Source organism: Pongo pygmaeus, chromosome 11, assembly GCF_028885625.2.
Source record: "Pongo pygmaeus isolate AG05252 chromosome 11, NHGRI_mPonPyg2-v2.0_pri, whole genome shotgun sequence".
NCBI classification, from domain to species: domain Eukaryota; kingdom Metazoa; phylum Chordata; class Mammalia; order Primates; family Hominidae; genus Pongo; species Pongo pygmaeus.
This window is the reverse complement of record NC_072384.2, coordinates 101,198,024-101,219,514: the sequence shown is the minus strand read 5'-3', so window position 1 is coordinate 101,219,514 and position 21,491 is coordinate 101,198,024. Positions and strand designations below refer to the sequence as shown.

At 36.4% G+C, this 21,491-nt stretch overlaps 1 protein-coding gene and 1 long non-coding RNA gene across 15 annotated transcripts in view; one reads left to right on the top strand and one right to left on the bottom strand.

Moving 5' to 3' along the window:
• Positions 1–20,417, top strand: part of HYCC2 (hyccin PI4KA lipid kinase complex subunit 2) — a 96,046-nt gene extending 75,629 nt beyond the window's left edge. For 8 of the 14 annotated variants that reach the window (XM_063648333.1, XM_054476847.2, XM_054476841.2 and 5 more), the window contains 5 exons: positions 232–348; positions 867–954; positions 5,773–5,932; positions 6,662–6,829; positions 12,325–20,417. In XM_063648333.1, coding sequence (XP_063504403.1) covers positions 232–348; positions 867–954; positions 5,773–5,932; positions 6,662–6,829; positions 12,325–12,926 — 1,135 coding nt within the window. In that variant the 3' untranslated portion in view covers positions 12,927–20,417. The remainder of the gene's footprint in view (positions 1–231; positions 349–866; positions 955–5,772; positions 5,933–6,661; positions 6,830–12,324) is intronic. The other 6 variants (XM_054476851.2, XM_063648335.1, XM_063648334.1 and 3 more) reach the window with 1 other exon arrangement.
• Positions 1–21,491, bottom strand: part of LOC134737744 (uncharacterized) — a 56,207-nt gene that overhangs the window by 25,981 nt on the left and 8,735 nt on the right. The window lies entirely within an intron of this gene.

Here is a 21,491-nt window from a genome sequence, read left to right as displayed (position 1 = left end):
AGTCCACTAGAATGAGTGTTTTATGAGAGCACAGATTTCATTTTTATTTTTTATTTTTTGTCTTTCACCTGTTCACAACTGTATGCCTAGGCCCAGAACAATGACTGGTATATAACAGGCACTCAATAAATACTTGAGGAATGAATAAATTGAATAAATGAATTTAGGAAAACAAAAACTATTTTATTTAATGAATCTGGAAATCACATGTTAAATAGTGTATTTTCCTAGGGTTTGTGTGAGTGGGTTTCCACGGCAACATGAAAAACATTGGAAAGAACTCTGTGGTCGAATAGTATTGGATCCTGAATTTATGGTGCAACTTCTCACAGGGGTTTATTATGCCATGTAAGTAGGTGGAATATAAAATTGTATGAATTCTTCCTAATATTTAGAAACTTTGAATATTTCTCTTTCTTCCTTATCAGACACAATACTGAATCTTTTGTTCCATGATGGGCTTATCTTGTTTTTCTAATATGGTTTCCTTTTAGTACTTTTAAATAAGCCAAAATATAACATAACTAGTCATTAAAATTGGAGTCTAGAAATTGTCAGGTTTTCTGTATGGAAAACTATCTCTACATAGTTCATAACCCAGGTTTTCATGAATGCATTGAAAAGATTACTCTAAATATCAGCATGTAATAAAAACCAATTTATGTGAAGAAACATTTGTAAACATAGTATTTAAAATCTGTATCGTTTTTATAACCAAAAGTGGGATAGTTTATAAATGAAATGACATAACACTTGGTATGAAAGTTTTGCTTCACAACCAAAATAGCAGGACTTGGAACAATTTAAAAAGTTGTGCTGAAGATTAGATATTTGCTCAAGAGTATAAATGATCTGCTTCTTCATAGGTATAATGGGCAGTGGGACCTTGGCCAGGAAGTTCTTGATGATATCATTTATAGAGCCCAGCTAGAGCTTTTTTCTCAACCACTATTGGTAAGTTATTATCTTTACTCTTTATTAAATATACTTGTACCTAAAAAAGGTACTAGGTTAAAAATGTAAGACAATCCAAATAATTAGGGGAAAATTTTTATTCCATGATAACAGTTGGTTAACTGTTACAGAAAAAACAAAATAGGTTTAGGTCCTTTCCACCTTCTAGTACCAAAATAAAGTTCGGATAAAGTGAATAATTAAATGTTTTGAAATCCTTTAAGAACAGAGAGAAGAAAAGGTTCTAAATATTCAGATTTCTAGAGAAGGGAAGACTTTCTAAGCATAAATGATAGGACAAGTCACTAAAATAAGATTGATCCCACCCCCCCCCGCCCCAACATAAACACCTAAATTCTAAGCCATTAGGTTTTTGGGGGTTTTTTTGTTTCTTGTTTTGTATTTTTTTTGTAGAGACAGGGTCTTTCTGTGTTGCCAAGGCTGGCCTCCACCTCCCAGAGTGCTGAAATTACAGATGTGTGACACCACAGCCAGCCTATTCCATCAGTTTTTTTAAATTTATTTTTTATTTTTATTTTGTTTTTGATACAAAGTCTCTCTCTGCCACCCAGACTGGAGTGCAGTGGTGCGATCTTGGCTCACTGCAACTTCTGCCTCATGGGTTCAAGCGATCCTCCCATCTCAGCCTACCAAGTAGCTGGGATTATAGGCACCACCATGCCCAGGTGATTTTTTCTTTTTTTTTTTGAGACGGAGTCTTGCTCTGTCTCCTATGCTGGAGTGCAGTGGCGCGATCTTGGCTCACTGCAACCTCCGCCTCCTGGGTTCAAGTGATTCTCCTGCCTCAGCCTCCTGAGTAGCTGGGACTACAGGCGTGTGCCACCACACCTGGCTAATTTTTTATATTTTTAGTAGAGATGGGGTTTCACTGTATTAGCCAGGATGGTCTCGATCTCCTGACCTCGTGATCCACCCACCTTGGCCTCCGAAAGCGAATTTTTGTATTTTTAGTAGAGATGGAGTTTCACTATGTTGGCCAGGCTGGTTTTGAAATCCTGATCTCAAGTGATCTGCCTGCCTCGGCCTCCCAGAGTGCTGGGATTACAGGCGTGAGCTACCACGTCTGGCCTCCATCACGTTTTTAAAAGCAAAATTAATATATGCAGGGCACAAACTGAGAAACGTATTTTCAGCAGTCATGATACAAATAAGCAAATTAATATTTCATTCTATGTTAAAAGATTTTGTACTCTCCCACAAAATAAACAAATCTCCAAATGGTAAGTGATCAATTAAAAAACAAATGTAAGGCTGGGTGCAGTGGCTCATGCCTGTAATCTCAGCACTTTGGGAGGCTGAGGTGGGTGGATCACCTGAGGCCACAAGTTCAAGACCAGCCTGGCCAACATGGCAAAACCCCGTCTCTACAAAAAAATAAAAAATTTAAGGCCAGGGGCTGTGGCTCACACCTGTAATCCCAGCACTTTGGGAGGCCGAGGCGGGTGTATCACGAGGTCAGGAGTTCAAGACCAGATTGTCCAAGATGGTGAAACCCCATCTCTACTAAAAATACAAAAAATTAGCCGGGCGTGGTGGCGGGTGCCTGTAATCCCAGCTACTTGGGAGGCTGAGGCAGAGAATTGCTTAAACCTGGGAGGTGGAGATTGCAGTGAGCCGAAATCGTGCCATTGCACCTCAGCCTGGGCGACAGAGTGAGACCCCATTTGAAAAAAAAAAAAAAGAAAAAAAAATTTAGCTGGGTGTGGTGGTACACACTTGTAATTCCAGCTGCTTGGGAGGCTGAGGCATGATAATTGCTTGAACCTGGGAGACAGAGGTTGCAGTGGGCTGAGATCGTGCTACTGCACTCTAGCCTGGGTGACAGAGCAAGACCCTGTTTCAAAAAAAACAAAAAAAAAACAAATGTAAATATCCAGTAGTGGAGTGAGGAAGGCATTCTTTATGTTACAGTGGTAGTATGACACAACTCTTGACTGTCCCCTGAAGAAGCAGTTTGGTAATGTGTGTTTATTTCTTTGACCCTCTATCCCATGTCTAGCAATGTATTCCAGGAAACTAAACTTAAATTTGATACCAAAATTATAAATACCAAAGACAATGTATTATAAGCACAACATTACATTTTTATTTCTAATTGCAAAGGAATAAAAACAGTCTAAATGTCCCACAGCAGAGAATGATTTAAGTTATATAATATTTACTTGATGAGATTATATATTTGAGGTTTTATATTAAAGAGAAGTGCTACCTTGTATGAGGTAGAAAAACAGTATACAACTATTTTTTAGATCTAGACAGGACAGAGGAAACATACAAAATGCTATAATAGTTGTCTAGGTGATTTGACTATGGATTTTTATTCCTTTCCAATTTCCTAAGCTTTTTGTAATATTTTGATAACAGTATTCTTAAAATACTATATTCTACTTGCAGCATTGTAAGAATACAGCTTTTTATTTTATTGTTTCAAAAAATTACTATTAGTTTTTGAGACAGGGTCTCACTCTGTCACCTATACTGGAGTGCAGTGATGTGATCACAGTTCACTGTAACATCCACCTTCCGGGCTCAAGTGGTCCTCCTGCCCCAGCCTCCTGAGTAGCTGGGACTACAGGTGCATACCAGCACACCCGGCAAATTTTCGTATTTTTTTGTGGAGACGAGGTCTCACCATGTTGCCCAGTCTGGTCTCTGGTCTCAAATTCCTGGACTCAAGTGATCTGCCTGCTTCAGCCTCTCAAAGTGGTGGGATTACAGGCATGAGCCACCTTGCCTGGCCCAGCTTTTCTAAAGCCATTTTATTTATATCATTTTAAAAATATTTTAAGCTAAATATAAATTTATTGAGGTAGCATTTGCAGTAATTCTCCATTTGAATTCCCATTTGTTTCCTAATCTTACCCTAAGTTATATTAAAACAAATGGATAAAAAGATTAAAAAATTATATCATCATAGTAGTACCTTGAACTTATGAATCTCTTTAAATTAATAGTTTATCCTTTCAACAATCTTGTAAATTAAGTAGAGGTGGCATTTCCAAGGCAATACAGTTAAAGAGATTAGTAACTCTAGTGTTACTAACAGTATTCCTTTATTGTCAGTGGTCTCTGAGGGACCCAATAATACCTTTTTTCCCTATTCAAATCTAGAGCCACGTGATAAACAGAAAAACTGTTGGTAGATGGGGAACAAGTATTTTCATTACTGTTAAAAGCTAAATTGAAAGACTCAACTTTCCTTCACATCTAGACCTTGGAACAGCCCACTGGAAAGAATGTTTGAGTGAGCTGATCAGGCACACCTATCCAGGCTGCTTAATTCCACGTGGGCTTGTCCAAGTGGAGAGGGAAGGAGCAAGACAATCCTTTAGCTCAAGATTTTTGCTAGATTAGTACAACCCAATTAGGAAACATGCATCAGTCAAATGGCAATTATCAGGTATGTCACTTTCCTCTTCAGGGAGCAGAAAATGGTAGGACAAAATGCCAGAAGTATTTAGGGAACATTTCTCCTCATGGAAACAGAAGAGTGGAGAACATCCTAATGTTTATCAGAGATTAAATTTTGCATGTTATTTATCATCTGAAGAATCAGACAATTCCAAATTGTCTCATAATCAGAGTTTATATGTTAATTCTTTCTTTGGAATGCTTTTTCTCTTTGAAAGTCAACAATTTTAAGGCATCAGTGGGGTATGTGACTCATATTTTAGAAATTCTCATTTGAAAAGCCTGCTTAAAAGAATACAGAACAACAAAGATACATTTATTTTGAGAAGTGTCTGTTCATGTCCTTCGCCCACTTTTTGGTGGGGTTGTTTGTTTTTTTCTTGTAAATTTGTTTGAGTTCATTGTAGATTCTGGGCATTAGCCCTTTGTCAGATGAGTAGGTTGCGAAAATTTTCTATTTATGCAGCCAAAAAGCACATGAAAAAATGCTCACCATCACTGGCCATCAGAGAAATGCAAATCAAAACCACAGTGAGATACCATCTCATACCAGTTAGAATGGCAGTCATTAAAAAGTCAGGAAACAACAGGTGCTGGAGAGGATGTGGAGAAATAGGAACACTTTTACACTGTTGGTGGGACTGTAAACTAGTTCAACCATTGTGGAAGTCAGTGTGGCGATTCCTCAAGGATCTAGAACTAGAAATACCATTTGACCCAGCCATCCCATTACTGGGTATATACCCAAAGGACTATAAATCATGCTGCTATAAAGACATATGCACACGTATGTTTATTGTGGCACTATTCACAATAGCAAAGACTTGGAACCAATCCAAATGTCCAACAGTGATAGACTGGATTAAAAAATGTGGCACATATACACCATGGAATGCTATGCAGCCATAAAAAATGATGAGTTCATGTCCTTTGTAGGGACATGGATGAAATTGGAAATCATCATTCTCAGTAAACTATCGCAAGGACAAAAAACCAAACACTGCATGTTCTCACTCATAGGTGGGAATTGAACAATGAGAACACATGGACACAGGAAGGGGAACATCACACTCTGGGGACTGTTGTGGGGTGGGGGTAGGGGGGAGGGATAGCATTAGGAGATATACCTAATGCTAAATGACGAGTTAATGGGTGCAGCACACCAGCATGGCACATGTATACATATGTAACTAACCTACACGTTGTGCACATGTACCCTAAAACTTAAAGTATAATAATAATAATAATAATAATAATAAAAAGATACATTGATTACACATTATAATGCAAATTTTAAATACATATTCGAAAATTATGGACACATGTAGTATAAACAAAAACTGCATATTGATTGTAAACTTGTATAGACTTATATTATCATTGTAGGTTGCCAATGCCATGAAAAACTCATTACCATTTGATGCTCCTGATTCTACACAAGAAGGCCAGAAAGTCCTTAAAGTTGAAGTCACTCCAACGGTGCCGAGGATTTCTCGGACTGCAATTACAACAGCTTCAATCCGTCGTCATAGATGGAGAAGAGAAGGTGAGTACAAAATCCCCATAGTCCACACATGGAGTCAAGTAAATTTATCACTGTTTTTACAGACTGTCTTAGCACATGATATTAAAAGACCCTGTATAATTAAAGTAAATTTTTTTGTTAAAAATATCACTAGAAATGTGACTAAATGTCTAAAGTTATTTTAGTATGTATTTATAAAATAGATGTTTAGATTGCTGTATGAAGATTAAAACAAAATAAGATGAGGTTAAATTTTGTCTTTTTTTGAACTAAATAAGAACAATAGGAAAGAAGTTGCTTTAACCTTGTTACCATACTGGAAAAAAAAAGGTGCACATATGAGCACTGTGGGAAAAACTATATAACTGGCCAAACTAACAGTATAATGCAAGCTATTCATAAAATGATTCATTCTTGATTTTGGATTTTTATCTTTGCCTTTCGTTTTTTTGTAAGTGCTGAATCCAGCAGTATTTCATACACATGGTACTTGAATAGTCAAGCTGTCTTGCCTAAGAGATATTGCCATTTTAATGATCCTGATTTTTCTGTCTTAATTCATTTGCAAACCTCACATTGTTCATCTGCTGCCTTATGTGTGTGCATGCTGTGCACACACATGTAACTATATAAATAGTGTTTGTGTTTATATCATATCCATATATACATTCTCTTATCTGCCTGGGTCAAAATGCTCAGAAAATAATAGAGCAGCATAAAAGCACTAAAATTTTATATGTTGAATCCCAGATGGCTTTGACTTCTCAAACGAGGCTGACTCGAGTATTCCTGGCTCCCCGATCCAACACGGCTCCACTGACCTAGGGATCAAACGTGTGCAAGAGGGGGAGGTGCTGGTGCGCAGGACCCCTGAGCATGGCTCGCCGGAGCCCAACTCAGCAACAGCCACAACAGAGGGTAGGACAGAGATGAGGAGGCAGCAGTCAGTGAGGCAGTTGCTGGAGAAGGATCCTGGCTCTCTATCCCCAAGCAGAGCATCTTTCCATTCTAATGTGTGTTTCCAGTACCCCAGGGTGTATTAGCTTCTCCTTGCAAAGCACCCTCCCTCCTCATATGCATAGCACCAGGTCAGGTGCAATCTTTAGTTACCATTTGTGCTGGCCTGGAGTCTGCATCCCTGTGTAATCAAGGAACAGCTTGGCATGGCTACTAACAAGGCAGGGTCCTGTCTCCAAAAGGTCTGCAAATGCTTGGAATTTTTTTATTACTGAGCATGTTTATTCTAACATTAGGAAAGAAAAATGCACCCAGTGGACATGAGCCTTATTCATCAATATGAATGATTTTATTTATACAATAATTTATTCTTTAAAATTTTGTGAAGAGAGTTTTAAAACATTAGCATATTATCTTTAAGATATTGAAGTGGAGCCAGCTGATTTATCTGTAATTCTACGGTGTTCAATGGAGAATTTCTCAGCTCTTTGACAAAGTATGCTGATATTCATTGGCTTTATCATCTGTAGATTAAGTTGCTTAGGCCTAACTAGTAAACTACTGATACCTTCTATAAATGTGCTGTCCTGATGCACAGTACGTTTTACAATTTATTGTAAATAATGGTTGTATTCAATTCAATGGAATTAAAATGTATTATTCTATTTAGAGGTCAGATATCCTAGTAGAGCCTTATTTCTACAATGTAGGTATCGCAACATGGAGGGGTTTTTTAATACCCTTCCCCCCAAACCCCTATCTGTAAAAGAATGCTTCTCTTTGTTGGAAAAGTATTTACTTGCTGTTTTGCATGTAATGCCATAGGAATTTTTAGCTTTGTAAAAGAGGGAACTGTAGCCAGTTTTTAAAAAATTATTTAATGTATTGCTACTGTGGAACCTTTATACTTATTTATGAAATCAAGCAAGTAGCTTTAAAAGAGGTTATATATTTTTACTTAAAGACCAAACATACATAAAGCAGTTAATTTCCACCATAGGGAACTCTTGCTCTTTGGTGCATTAGAAATTTGAGCATGCTCAGTAAGAATCTAAATCTACCCTCTGTTCCCTTGCCCATTTACCCAGATTGACCTTAATTCATTTAACAGTGTTGCATGTGCATGACCTAGGGACCCAAAAAAGTTGGTGCTGTTTGAGAGATCCTTTAAGTGGCTCTGAAAGATGCAGCCTTCCCTTTTTTCCCTGAATCTTATTACATTATCCCTAGGAGTAAGTTTTATCTTGTATAAACACATAACAATAAGAAGATGAATAGATGTGGGACCCAGAGTTGGCCTAAACTGAACATTCCTGAATGACTGAGCCACTTATCTACTACTATTGCTAGAATATTGGAAGTATTTATGCTAAATATAGTACTATGTTAATCAACAGTTGCTGACATTCCAGAAAGTGTGGGATTAGGTTGAAGCATTCCTTTCAATACATTGAGTCATACACTTTGAAACAAATGAACCAAAATAGTAGTTCCTTTTTAATATCCTATAAAATATTAAAATATCCTATTTTAATATCTATCACTGGTAAAATTTCAATTTGGGGGAGGGAGGGAGAGGGTGTAGCCACAAGGAAAGAGGAATGTTTCCTTATTTTACCTTTTAATCCAGATTATTTGTAGTTTTATTTATTTATTTTTTTGAGGCAGGATCTCACTCACGTTGCCCAGGCAAGAGTGCAGTGGCACAATCAAGGCTCACTGTAGCCTCGACTTCCTGGTCTCAAGTGATCCTCCCACCTCAGCCTCTGGAATAGATAGGACTACAGGCACGCCACCACAGCCGGCTAGTTTTTTTGTATTTTTAGTAGAGATGGGGTTTTGCCATGTTGTCTAGGCTGGTCTCAAACTCCTGGGCTCACGCAATCTGCCCACCTCAGCCTCCCAGGGTGCCGGGATTACAGGCATGAGCCACCGCCCCTGGCCTATTTGTAGTTTTAAATCAATATTAACAGAAGCCAAATGTGTAAGTAAAGTCAGCCATGAATAGAAAAGTTCATTAAAAATCCATTTCATAGCTTCTTGGGGTTCAGTGTAAATACAAAAAGGAATAAAAAAAATAAGAAAAAAATTCCATTTCAGATGTCTCCTCTTTGGACCATGAACAGTATTGTTATCACCTTTGGAGAAAATTACAAAGGAAAAATGTTTTGAGACACAATTGCCTTTTTCTTTCTTGAGGGTTTTTTCTCGACCCCCAGATGGTCTCACTCTGTTGCCCAGGCTGGAGTGTAGTGGCACAGTCATAGCTCACTGTAACCTCAGACTCCTGGGCTCCAGCAAACCTCTGGCCTCAGCCTTCTCAGTAGCTAGGACAACAGGCATGTCATCATGCCCAGTTAATTTTTAAATTGTTTGTAGAGATGGGGTCTTGCTATGTTGCCCAGGCTAGTCTTGAACTCCCAGGCTCAAGCAATCCTCCTGTCTTGGCCTCCCCAGGTGTGACCCACTGCACCCAGCCTCCTTAAGATTCATAGCTCACTGCCACCTCGAGTTCCTGGACTTAAGTGATCCTTCCACCATTGCCTCCTGAGTAGCTGGGACTATAGGTGGGTGCCATCACCTCTGGCTAATTTTTTAACTTTTTATGGAGATAAGATCTTGCCATTTGCCCAGGCTGGTCTCAAACTCCTCAATTCAAGGGATCTGCCTGTCTTGGCTTCCCAAAATGTTGGGATTACAGGCGTAAGCCACCATACCCCACCAAGCTTCTTAAACAGAAGAAAGGAAATTACTAAAACCTATGAAAAGTCTTGGTACTTCTGAACTCTGCTCAAGCTTTTGGATTAACATAGATTATTGACTAGTTTTCTGCTATGATGGTTTTAAATAATTTTATAATTAAAATTGGGTTTATTACATGTTGAAATTGAAGGGACAATATAAGCCCATCACTTACTTTTCTCCTGATTGTCAAGTACATTCTATTTGTGATTTTTAAAGCTGGAGTTAAGATTATTACTAAACTGGCCAGGCACGATGGCTCATGCCTATAATCTCAGCACTTTGGGAGGCCCAGGCAGGTGGATTGCTTAAGCCCAGGAGTTTGAGACCAGCCTGGGCAACATGGCAAAACCCCATCTCTACAAAATATACAAAAATTAGCCAAGCATGGTGGCAGATGCCTGTAGTCCCAGCTACTTGAGAGGCTGAGGTGGGAGGATCACTTGAGCATGGGAGGTTGAGGCTACAGTGGGCTGTGATCGTGCCACTGCACTCCAGCCTATACAACAGAGTGAGACCTTGTTTCAAAAAATATATAATAAAAATAAATAAATGTTTTTAAAAATTATTACTAAACTGAAGATAATACCTGTGATTAAAGTACAATCAGTATTCCATTATATATACTAAGCATTTCTTAGTCTATAAAATATCAATAGATTCTCTTGCATGGTGGCTTTTATGTTATCATCTTTTTATGGCCATATTGCTTGGCATCAGATCTGCATGTAGCAAGATTCAGAAGCTAGCACTAAGTCTCTCAGTCTTCTTTCCTAATAAATATACCTAATGATACATTTCTGTTCACTCCCAGTTTTATATCACTAATATCAATTCTGACCCAATAACTATCCTTTCTTGGGCATTTTGGAGTTCTTTATACTAATTATAAGTAAATTACTAAAATGTATCATATGAATATAATTTAAAGTTTTTATTTTGAGGTACATTATAAAAGTACATTATATACAGTTCTTTTGAAGAGGTTGAGAGAAGTGGTGTCAGCTGCTACTTTTCTTAGTAAATGCATTTTCATATGGCTTTGCATGATGATTAAAGATTATTAAACTTCTGGATATAATAAGGTGCCTTTTGCTTTAAGGATAGCGTATTTCATTCTTTAGAAGGAAGAAAATAATCCATATGAGTAAATATAGCTAAATAAATAGTTCATTTTTCCAGGTGCTATGTTAAATAAAAGATTGTGTTTAAATATTTTGTATATATTTTGCTTAGGTAACCTATATCTCTAATATTTGTTTAGATTCTTTCCTAACATTTTTACCTTACCTGTAATGTTGACATCTGTTTTGTAGATTCAGATTAAACTTTACGGAAGTCTGGAAAATGTATTTAATAGGTAGCAAACCAATATGAGTTACTGAAAGAAGCAAATGTATTACTTTCTAAGAGAATGTTGATCATACTCTCAGTAAGAGAATTGGCTTTCTGTAAACTGCAAGCTCAGTATATTATATATTCTTCTCTTCTTCCTACAAAAACCCAAGATAAGAATTCTGTTGTTGGCCGGGCGCGGTGGCTCATGCCTGTAATCCCAGCACTTTGGGAGGCTGAGGTGGGCAGATCACTTGAGGTCAGGAGTTGGAGACCAGCCTGGCCAACATGGTGAAACCCCGTCTCTACTAAAAATACAAAAATTAGCTGGGCGTGGTGACACACACCTGTAATCCCAGCTACTCGGGAGGCTGAGGCAGGAGAATTACTTGAACCTGGGAGGCAGAGGTTGCAGTGAGCTGGAGATCGTGCCACTGCACTCCAGTCTGGGTGACAGACCAAGACTCTGTCTCAAAAAAAATAAATCAATAAATAAATTATTTTGTTAACTGCAGTTTCTGCATGAAATGAAATGTGATGGGACACTATAGTATTTTGTGATTATGACAATACATCTCAATACTAAGAATCTAAAATATAGAAATAATTACATAAAATATTATCAAAACCTACCATGTAGAAAATATAAATCCTTAAATACCCCTGCTGGTTCCCTACCACTCTCTCTGATATTTTCTTCACATTAATTGATCAAAATATGGAAACCAGTGAGTAGAAAAGGCCTTAAGACAAAATATGACTGTGAAGTTACAGAAGCAATATAGTTTTCAGTTATTTAAAAAATTTGCTAGTTCCATGTTAAAGTTTTCTAAAGCCACATAGAAGCAGTTAACCAACCACTGAGTAAATATAAAATTTTATTATAGTTAAAAAGAGTTTGGCCTGTAAGCATAAATGGGTTTTTGGTATAATTCTGGATAACCGGAATTAGAAGAGGGTCTCTTTTGCACATCTTATGGTGGGTTAAAGAAAGTATGAGGGGAAAAGTTTTTTTTTTTTCCAGTAGGTAGATATGGTTATTTCAGAAGACGAATGATAGTGTATTATAAAAATTTATGTTAACAAACTGTTGTATTTTACCTAGTTGTTTTACATGCCTAAATATTGACAGTATACTAGATATGTTTGTGGATAGTTTTACAAAAACTGGACTAAATAAAGCTAAACTAACATGTGTTAGCATAGTAGAATTCTGTGTAGATTAAGATTTCCCCTAAATTATTTAGGGGAAGTGTTGATAGTAGGGCCATTGACAACCTATAGCAAACATTGCCCAAGAGATAAGGTCAGTGTTGTTATTCACAGCTGCTGCTTATTTAATTTAGCTATTGCTGAGTCTGTCTGATTTGTTTTCTTAGGTGCTGAGGGTGTAAATGGAGGAGAGGAGTCTGTAAACCTGAATGATGCAGATGAAGGATTTTCATCAGGGGCTTCCCTCAGCAGTCAGCCAATTGGGACCAAACCATCCTCCTCTTCTCAGAGGGGAAGCTTAAGGAAAGTAGCAACTGGGCGTTCAGCCAAGGATAAAGAAACAGCCTCTGCCATCAAATCCAGTGAGAGCCCTCGAGATTCAGTAGTTCGCAAGCAGTATGTACAGCAACCAACTGATCTTAGTGTAGATTCAGTTGAGCTGACACCAGTGAAGAAACACCTGAGCCTGCCTGCTGGCCAGGTGGTGCCAAAAACCAATAGCTTAAGTCTAATCCGGACAGCCAGTGCTTCCTCAAGTAAATCATTTGACTATGTAAATGGCAGTCAAGCAAGTACCAGCATTGGGGTTGGCACTGAGGGAGGTACTAATTTAGCAGCTAACAATGCTAGTCGATACTCAACTGTCAGTCTGCAGGAGGACCGGCTAGGTCAAGCTGGCGAAGGTAAAGAGCTCCTCAGCCCAGGAGCCCCCTTGACCAAGCAGTCCCGATCCCCAAGTTTCAATATGCAGCTAATATCCCAGGTGTAGTTTTGACATCCTCCCTCATCTTTCTGCTTACCTTTTAAACTGAACATTTCATTGTGCAAGAAGACACTTCATCTCACATTGTGAAAATATTGGTCACTGTTATCAGATTTCATTTAGTTTAGGTATCTTCATACTGTATTTTGTATCAAAACAGCAATAAGGTTTTCTTTATCCCTCTTTCCTACATCTTCTCTTCACCTATTCCTTGTAAATGTGTTTGTGAAGCAGTATAAAATGTTTGCCTTTTCCATGCCTTCCTTTCTCCTTGGGTGATGTGCAATCCATCGTAGGCTGATCGGTCCCATTTCAACACTGTGAGACTGAGGATACATTAGAGGAAATGGTGTATATGATCCCTATGAAACGATTCTTTGGCTTTTGTTTAAAAACAAAACGGGTTTGTTCTCATAATCTATAGAACTATGAAGATTACTGGATCATATTTTTTTCTCTTAACCAGGAGTGCCTCAGAGATTCTGCTATGACTTTGGACTTCTCTGAGTCTGTGCAATCATTTTCTGGAGAAGCATGGGGAAAGGTGGTAGACTGCTGCACTTTTTCATTAAAATGAGGGTAGCTCTTTCTCCACCCCCCCCATCTCCTTTATCCCGAAGACATAAATGTTCAATTACAGAGGCATTTAAATCAAGTTGTGACCACCTCCATTGGAGGGCAGGACTCTTAAGTTGATTGTGTAATTGATAATGCACTTTCTCAATGGCTCTATAGTCATTATTAACATGTCTTCCCTCTTCCCCACAAGGACATATAAGGTCATTTCTGTCCTTCAAGTTTGGCCAACTAACAAATCAGAATCTGAGGGGCATGTTCTATTTCCCAGGAATGATTGACACTTTGGTGCTGGGGTTTTGTGGGGGTGGGGGGTAGTTTTTGTTTAGCTTGTGTGGAGATTGTGTGTGTGAGAGGAGATTTTGATTTTTTTTTTCTTTTCCTTTGTGAGCTGATGGCTGAAGTGTAACAGTACATCTTCAGGTAAAGAGAGGGATTTCTCAATCTACTTTCTGTTATGTCAGACTATAAGAGAAACCCTTTCAGCTGCTTTCTAGATGTACCTAAATTCAGTCAGATATTTTGGATTAAGAAACCTAAAGTCCTGATACATTACATACTCCAAGGAAATATATCAGGGACAGACAATTGGCTGAAAACACTGATACTTCAATGTGACGCATTTTTATAGAACATTTCTACCAGGGGGTACTGACCTTGATTTCTCCTACAAGGACCACACTGCCTTTGTGTTTAATGTAATGCAATTTGTGTACCTTCTAATCATATATCTGCAGTTCCTCATTTTTATAAAACTTTGAAATCATGCCAGTAAGCTAGATGTTGAATGTATGTAAGTAGCATTTGGTAACTGCTAAGAGGTTACAAAAACATTATTGGTAAAAAAAATTTTCTTAGTTCTGATCTGGTTGGATAAGATTTTATCATAACCTTTTTTGGGTCTCAGGCTCTGGTGTTTGAAAAAGAAGGGAAAATATTGGGTTTTAAAAAAGTGTATTGTGACTTAAACTGTTATAAGTTATCCTTCCACAGAATACATCAGAGCTATTAGTGCTTTGTACATTTAGATGTTTTTACTTGATTATTGTTTAAGAAAAATATACTGAATTTATAGAAAGCAAGTATTCTCCTAATTAGCAAAGGTTAAAATTTTATCTCTACCATTAAAATTACAATAGATTTTGATAAATAACCAGAAAAAAACGCCTTTTTTTTCCACACCTAGCAATCCTCCCGTTTTTATTCTAAGAACTTTCTTTTTTCCCTAAGAGACTTTCTGTTAGACTCTTTATATATGAGATGCTTGTTTAAATATGGTGGTCTGTAACATTTTCCAGCTCATGTGAAAATGGAAAACTAGAACCTGAACTAGTATCTACAACATTGCCAAAGTCCAGGGTAAAGCTAAAAGTTGATAAATAGACAATTTATTGATTTGTGTGTGTCTCTGTGTGTGTGTGTATATATATATATATGGTGTGTATATGTATATATCACAAAGTTGTATTTTAAATATTTTAAATATCCTTTCTTTTAATTTAACTAAGGGATGTCAAATAAATGAAAGGAGTTTAAAAATAGCCAAAATAAATGAGCTGTAAAGGCCCATAACATACTAAAACAGGCAGTTTCAGGTATGTAAGGAAAGGAGCATTATACTTACCTAGAAAGTGAGATCTTGGCTATGGCTGGAGGTCAGTCACTTTATGGCATAAATTATTTGGGAGGTAAAAAGACTGTTTTCAATTCAAATTGTGCATTTATTGGCATCTAAATCTAGCATGATTTTACTTAAAGCACAAAAGAAATACCATACAATACCAAATTACAGCAAAAGTTAGAATAAATGCAACAAAATTTTCCTTTGGCTAGAAATCTTATGTTATACCTGAAAAATTGGTTTTAAAAAATGTTCATCTTGGCCGGGCGCGGTGGCTCACACCTGTAATCCCAACACTCTGGGAGGCTGAGGTGGGTGAATCATGAGGTCAGGAGTTCGAGACCAGCCTGGCCAACATGGTGAAACCCTGTCTCTACTAAAAATACAAAAAATTAGCTGGGCGTGGTGGCAAGCACCTATAATCCCAGCTACTCGGGAGGCTGAGGCAGGAGAATCGCTTGAACCCGGGAGGTGGAGGTTGCAGTGAGCCAAGAACGCGCCACTGTACTCCAGTCCAGGCAACAGTGCAAGACTCCGTCTCTGGGAAAAAAAAAAAAAAAAAAAGTTCATCTTAGAGGATTTTATTTATCTGTATGTATATACATATATGCTTGTATGTATACATACCCACATTAACATTTTATGACCCTGTAACATTTGTTTTCTCTTCTTTTAGGTGATGTGAGTTGACCTCAGTGAAGAAACATTTCATTTAGTCTAAGCCTTGCATTCAGGGTCTTAAAACAGATTTCTTGTGCAAGAATTATTATTAGTTAAAATGGAAGGCGTTAGTTTAACAAACTGAGAGTCAAATTTTCTAAGTTTTTAAATATGCATTTTAACATGCATTATTTTTGGCATTTAATTTAAAATAATTTTGTTTCATATATACAACAGCTGTTACAGATATATGCCAGCAATATTCATACTTTTTTAACAAGCTCTTGTTATATATTTTCTAATTTCCATAAAAGTCTAATCATCTATGAAAAAGATGTTTAGGGAGAAAATACTTGTTTTCTGTAATAAAACAATTAGGTTGGTGCCATGTATGCCAAGTTGGATAAAAGAATACAAAGAAATAGCTGAAGGTTTTGGGAGCTTGCTCTGACATTAATTACTAGAAAGCAAACTAAAATGCAAAGTGAATAGTTAACTCAGAAGATTTGATTTTTTGAAATAGGGTCTCACTCTGTCCTCTAGGCTAGAGTGCAGTGGCACTATCACGGCTCACTGCAGCCTCAGCCTCCCTGGGCTCAGGTGATCCTCCCACCTCAGCCTCTGGAGTAGCTGGAACTCCAGGCATGCACCACCACACCTGGCTAATTTTTGTATTTTTAGTAGAGACGAGGTTTTGCCATGTTGCCCAGGCTGGTCTTGAACTCCTGGGCTTAAAAGATCCACCCACCTGGCCTCCCAGAAGTGCTAGGATTACAGACATAACTACCACACCTGGCCTGAAGATTTTTAAATGTGAAAATATTTTAAGAAGCTAAGGGGAAAATTGTTATTTTAAAATCCTGATCCCCTTACCTTTAACCCTTACCATTCCCCTTACCTTTCCAATTCACTTTTCTTTGTCTATTTATTATAGAATCAGAATTGTGCTAAGAAGAAACCCTAGAGATAATCTAGCTAGTCTCCCACTCCCTCTCCCCAACCTTCATCCTCAAGAAACAGAGGCTCAGAGGTTGTGGTGTGATCAAGATCATACACCAAAGCAGAGCCAGAATCAAACCCAGTCTCCCATGGGTTTGGGGAGGCAGTGGGTTGTTAACTCCATTTTTGCAGTTTCTTTATAGTTCTGGTCTAGTAGTTAGTGAATATAACACATTAAGAAAAGTGTTAAATCCAGAAAAAATGTAGAGTAATCTAGATGGGGAAATGTTGGAAATGTTAAGTATATCTACAGACGTAAGGATCAATACATTATTCTAATTTATGCCTTACTATTTTCTGCCACATAACAGTTGTATGCTGCCATTTTATAGTTGAATACATTTGTTGGGATTTATTTAAATGTAAAATAAACCCAATGAAATGGCTTTGATCAGTGTTTTCTAGTTATTTTAAAGTAATTTTTGAGTCAGCCAGCTTTCAGTCACCAGTGTGGCAAGCTAATTGTATTGCACAATAGAGTATTGCAAAGTAAAGATTAAATAAATTTGATTCCATTACTTTTTAATGTAGAAAGAGACTGAATCTTATGCTTAGAGCAAATGCAAGCAATATTTCCTTATATGATTGAAAAAGGTTTTATAGTGTGATGCTTATGATTCCAAATGGAACAGTGACCATGATGTCATTTAAAGTGTGTATATACCATATAAAATGTCTTAAATGCGTTAGTCTCAGCTATATAAGCTCAGTATTTCCAGTCTGTATTCTCAGATTCCACCTAGTAGCTTTAAATTAATTAAAATTGTTTATTAGACACTGGAATACTGAGAATAACTTCTTTCAGATTTTGTTTGCACTACTTTTGTGAATATTTTAATGGAGTCCATTTTTGAGTACTTCAGTTGTTGACAATCAGTTGTCTCATTTAAATCTCTGCATGTTCATTTGTAAATAAAAAATGTAATACCTGTCTTTAGGGGTAGTCCCCTATTTATTACAAACACTGGCAAGGAATATCTCTCCATTTCTGACCTTGGACTACAAAGTATGTTTTGGGTTTTTCTTTTTTAATCAGTATTTCAGTTACATCTTTGTTTTCAGCTTTAAAAAGTTTAACAGGTCATGCCAATGATCAGAAAATCTGTAAGAATTTTAGAGCAATTTTTCTACATACGGCTATGTTAAACAGTCTGAACATGAGACTTTTTCTTTCAAGTTGAAGATTATTGTCATCGTTTTACCACTAAGTTGGTTGAGACACTTACTTGTAATACTTTAATTTTTTTAAAGTGTTTTTAGAAACAAGTTGTTTGAAAACCAATTAGAAATTAGAATATTTGCCAGATTATAAGAAGACGGAATGCAGTGTAAAACTGTTAACAATGCTAATAAAATTATGAGTCATCAGATTGGTACAGTTTTCCCTGCCAAGGTGGTCATATTGATAATGTAAGACAAATTTTAGTATTACTTGCATTATGTGTACCTAATAGGTATATCATACTGGTACTGAGCATATATAGAAAATACTATTCATAGAGGAGTCATCACCACCCAACCTCCTTGCCCATGTAGGCATATTTCTTCTGAACCTGACCACACAAGTACAACATTTTGGTAACTTCAGTCTTTTCAGTATTTTTGTAATCTTAGCCATAGTCCTATGAGAAATATACATAAGAGCAAACAATTCAGGATAGAAATTAGCAGAAAGCTGGGAATGATGTGAAATAACTGGCAGCATAGTACAGAAATGTAAGGTATATGTTTTGCTTCTGGATTTTTAGAAATTGTGCTAATCATGTTTACAAATTAAGGCATATTCAGATGTCTGCTATTATGTTTAATATTGATTTTATAAAAAAATAGAATTAGGTGTAGCTTAAAGTATAAATGAGTCTCTTTAAAAATGTGTATCTGGAAGTAGGTCTAATAAAGAAATCCTTTTATTTTCAAAGAAATGAACTTAATTGGACAACTCATCCCCAATTACAGAATTGATATCAATATGGTTTGCTGTATTTGAGTATAAACAGCTCAGTGTTAATTATATCAAAGGAAGTTCTTTACATCTTCATTGATTACAAAATTTACCAAAGAAAATGTATCTACCAAATATAATTTTTAAAGTACTTGTTAAGGAATGAAGCCTCTTTAACATATAAAGTATCTTAAAAATATTCTCTGACCTGGAAAATAGGTTTACAGTAGCTAAAAGATTCCATTTTAGCTTTTCTTATGTCAATAAATGTCAATATTTTACATTTCCAGCGAAAGTACCCGTTAAAGACTAAATCTAAATATTATTCCTCATAGCACAGTTTCTGGTCTCCTTAAATTAAGGATCCTACTCATCAGGATTGAATAAAAAGGGGGAAATTCCTAAAATTGGTATATTGTATAATATTGTGGGTTAAGTAAAATTTATGGGGGCATTATGGAAATGTACCTATTTTAAAGGGCAGTGGCAATTACTATAAGTATAATATTGGTTAAACTGGTAAAGTTTGTTAAATAATTTATGTCCATGATCATTCTGTTTTTTTCTTTGCAGAAAAACAGGATTGGGTTAAGAAAAGCTAAAATACTCATTTTTTAAAATGTATAGCCCAATAAGAACTAAATGATTTATTTCAAAAGTTAAATAATTTTTTTTGGAAATCATGAAATGTATTTGCATATTGATGTTCCAAACAGGTTTTATGTATTGTTTTTTATAGCAGGGAGTAGTTGAAAAGTAATGAGTGTATTGATTAGCTGTCTTGGAAAGAGAGGATTGGCTTTCTAACAATCACTGATACAGGTTTGGGTTTGGGGGGTTTGTTTTTTGTTTGTTTTTAAGTTTTATCATCCATACTGAATTGAGAGATATGCTCCATGTTTAAAAACATTTGTAATAAGTTCATCTACTTGACACTGAATCTTTTTTATTCTTACTCTAAAATTATTCTGGCTTTACATTCAGTTTAAGTGGTTAAGTGAAACAGTTTTTAGGGTGCAAAAATTATTTTCCTACTGTTTTTCTCATGATAATTTGAGTCTCCTGAGCTATAATTTCTGAAGGATTTTTACTACTTTGGCATTATGTAATCTGATCTCTGTCACAATGATAGTAAATAAGAACTATCTCACTTTCATATGTTTGCTTCATAAAAGGATATAGAATGTACACATCAGCTTTTTTTTTTTTTTAAACCAGCATCAGCCTATAACTTGGTATAAACTTCCCAAGTATTTAGAGAATAGTGCTGGTGAAAATTTAAATAGGATAGGCATATAGAAACTATGACTTGTATTGAGTGATGTCCTTTCAACCTAGGACTAGTGACAACCTTCATTTTTTCAGAGCTGAAGAAAAAACCATGAATTTAAGATCATATTTATTGGTGCATGTAAGCCATTATCCTGTCTTAATGAACCGATTAATGCTGTTGATTGTTGAAATGTGAAATGTAGTCACTGTTGACCTTGTAAATATCTGCCAGAGATGAAAAAATATTTTAAGTTATTGTAAATAAAGATGTATAAAATTCAGTATCAGTCTGCAATGCAGAAACATATCTTAGATGTTAAAATACTGTGTTTGAGAGATGTGTAATTTACCCTTAGATGTATCTAGTTACATTAAGAGTGTAAATTTTTTTGTACAGTATAAAAATACAGCTCTATTTGGCTTTTAACTGGATTTCCCTGAGTTGATTTTATCTTACCTAAATTTTATATCTTAAAAGGGTCTTTTCATATTTTTTCAAAGTGTACCATTTTAATTTTATATCTGAACCTTTATATCATGCCCTATTACATTAAGGCAGTATAAAAAATTATATTTAACACCACAAAATAAGAAACAAGACAAAGGCAGGTGTGAAATTAATACATAAAACTTGCCATATATTTCTGTAGTTAATAGTAGGGGTACAGATTTAGCACTGAACGTTAAAGCAGCCAAATGTAAAGACAGAAGTAAGATTAATTGCATAATTTTCAGATATCCTTAAGATTCAACAAGTTTCTCAGGTGAAGCACAACTATTTCTAATGTTAAAATATTTTCCTTCCTGGGTCCTTGTAAAGAGGAACCAATATTATTATAATACAATTTACAATACAATTTATGAAGGTGCCTGTTTCTTCACACCCACACCCTTACCTGCAGTTAGTTCTCTCCTCATTAAACTTTTTGGCCTTTCCCACATTGTCTTTCCTAAAGATACTTTAGCCTTCACTTGGAACATGGGTTTAATCAAGGGTTAAGCCCTAGGCCCTTTTTCCTTTCCCTTTCTTTACATGCATTTTCTGGAAAAATCTCTTTTGTGCCTTTTTTCTTTATGACTGTTATTCCTTGCTGAGTCAAAGTTTTATTCTCCATTTTATTTCAGATTCAAGCAAACAAAGTACATTATCTTTTTGATATTTATTATCCCTTAATCCAAAGATTGGCAGATCCAGAACCAAGACTGTTTTTCTCTTTGACTCTGGATCTGCATTAGTAAGGAAGGATGAGATTCACAAGCTGACAGTTCCAATTTTTTCCCTTTATTAGAAATGTAATAGTTGTTCATTTACAAAATACAGAAAAAGGGCCGGGTGTGGTGGCTCACGCCTATAATCCCAGCACTTCGGGAGGCCGAGGTGGATGGATCACCTGAGGTCAGGAGTTTGAAATCAGCCTGGCCAACATGGTGAAACCGCATCTCTACTAAAAGTAGGAAAATTAGCCGGGCATGGTGACAGGCACCTGTAATCACAGCTACT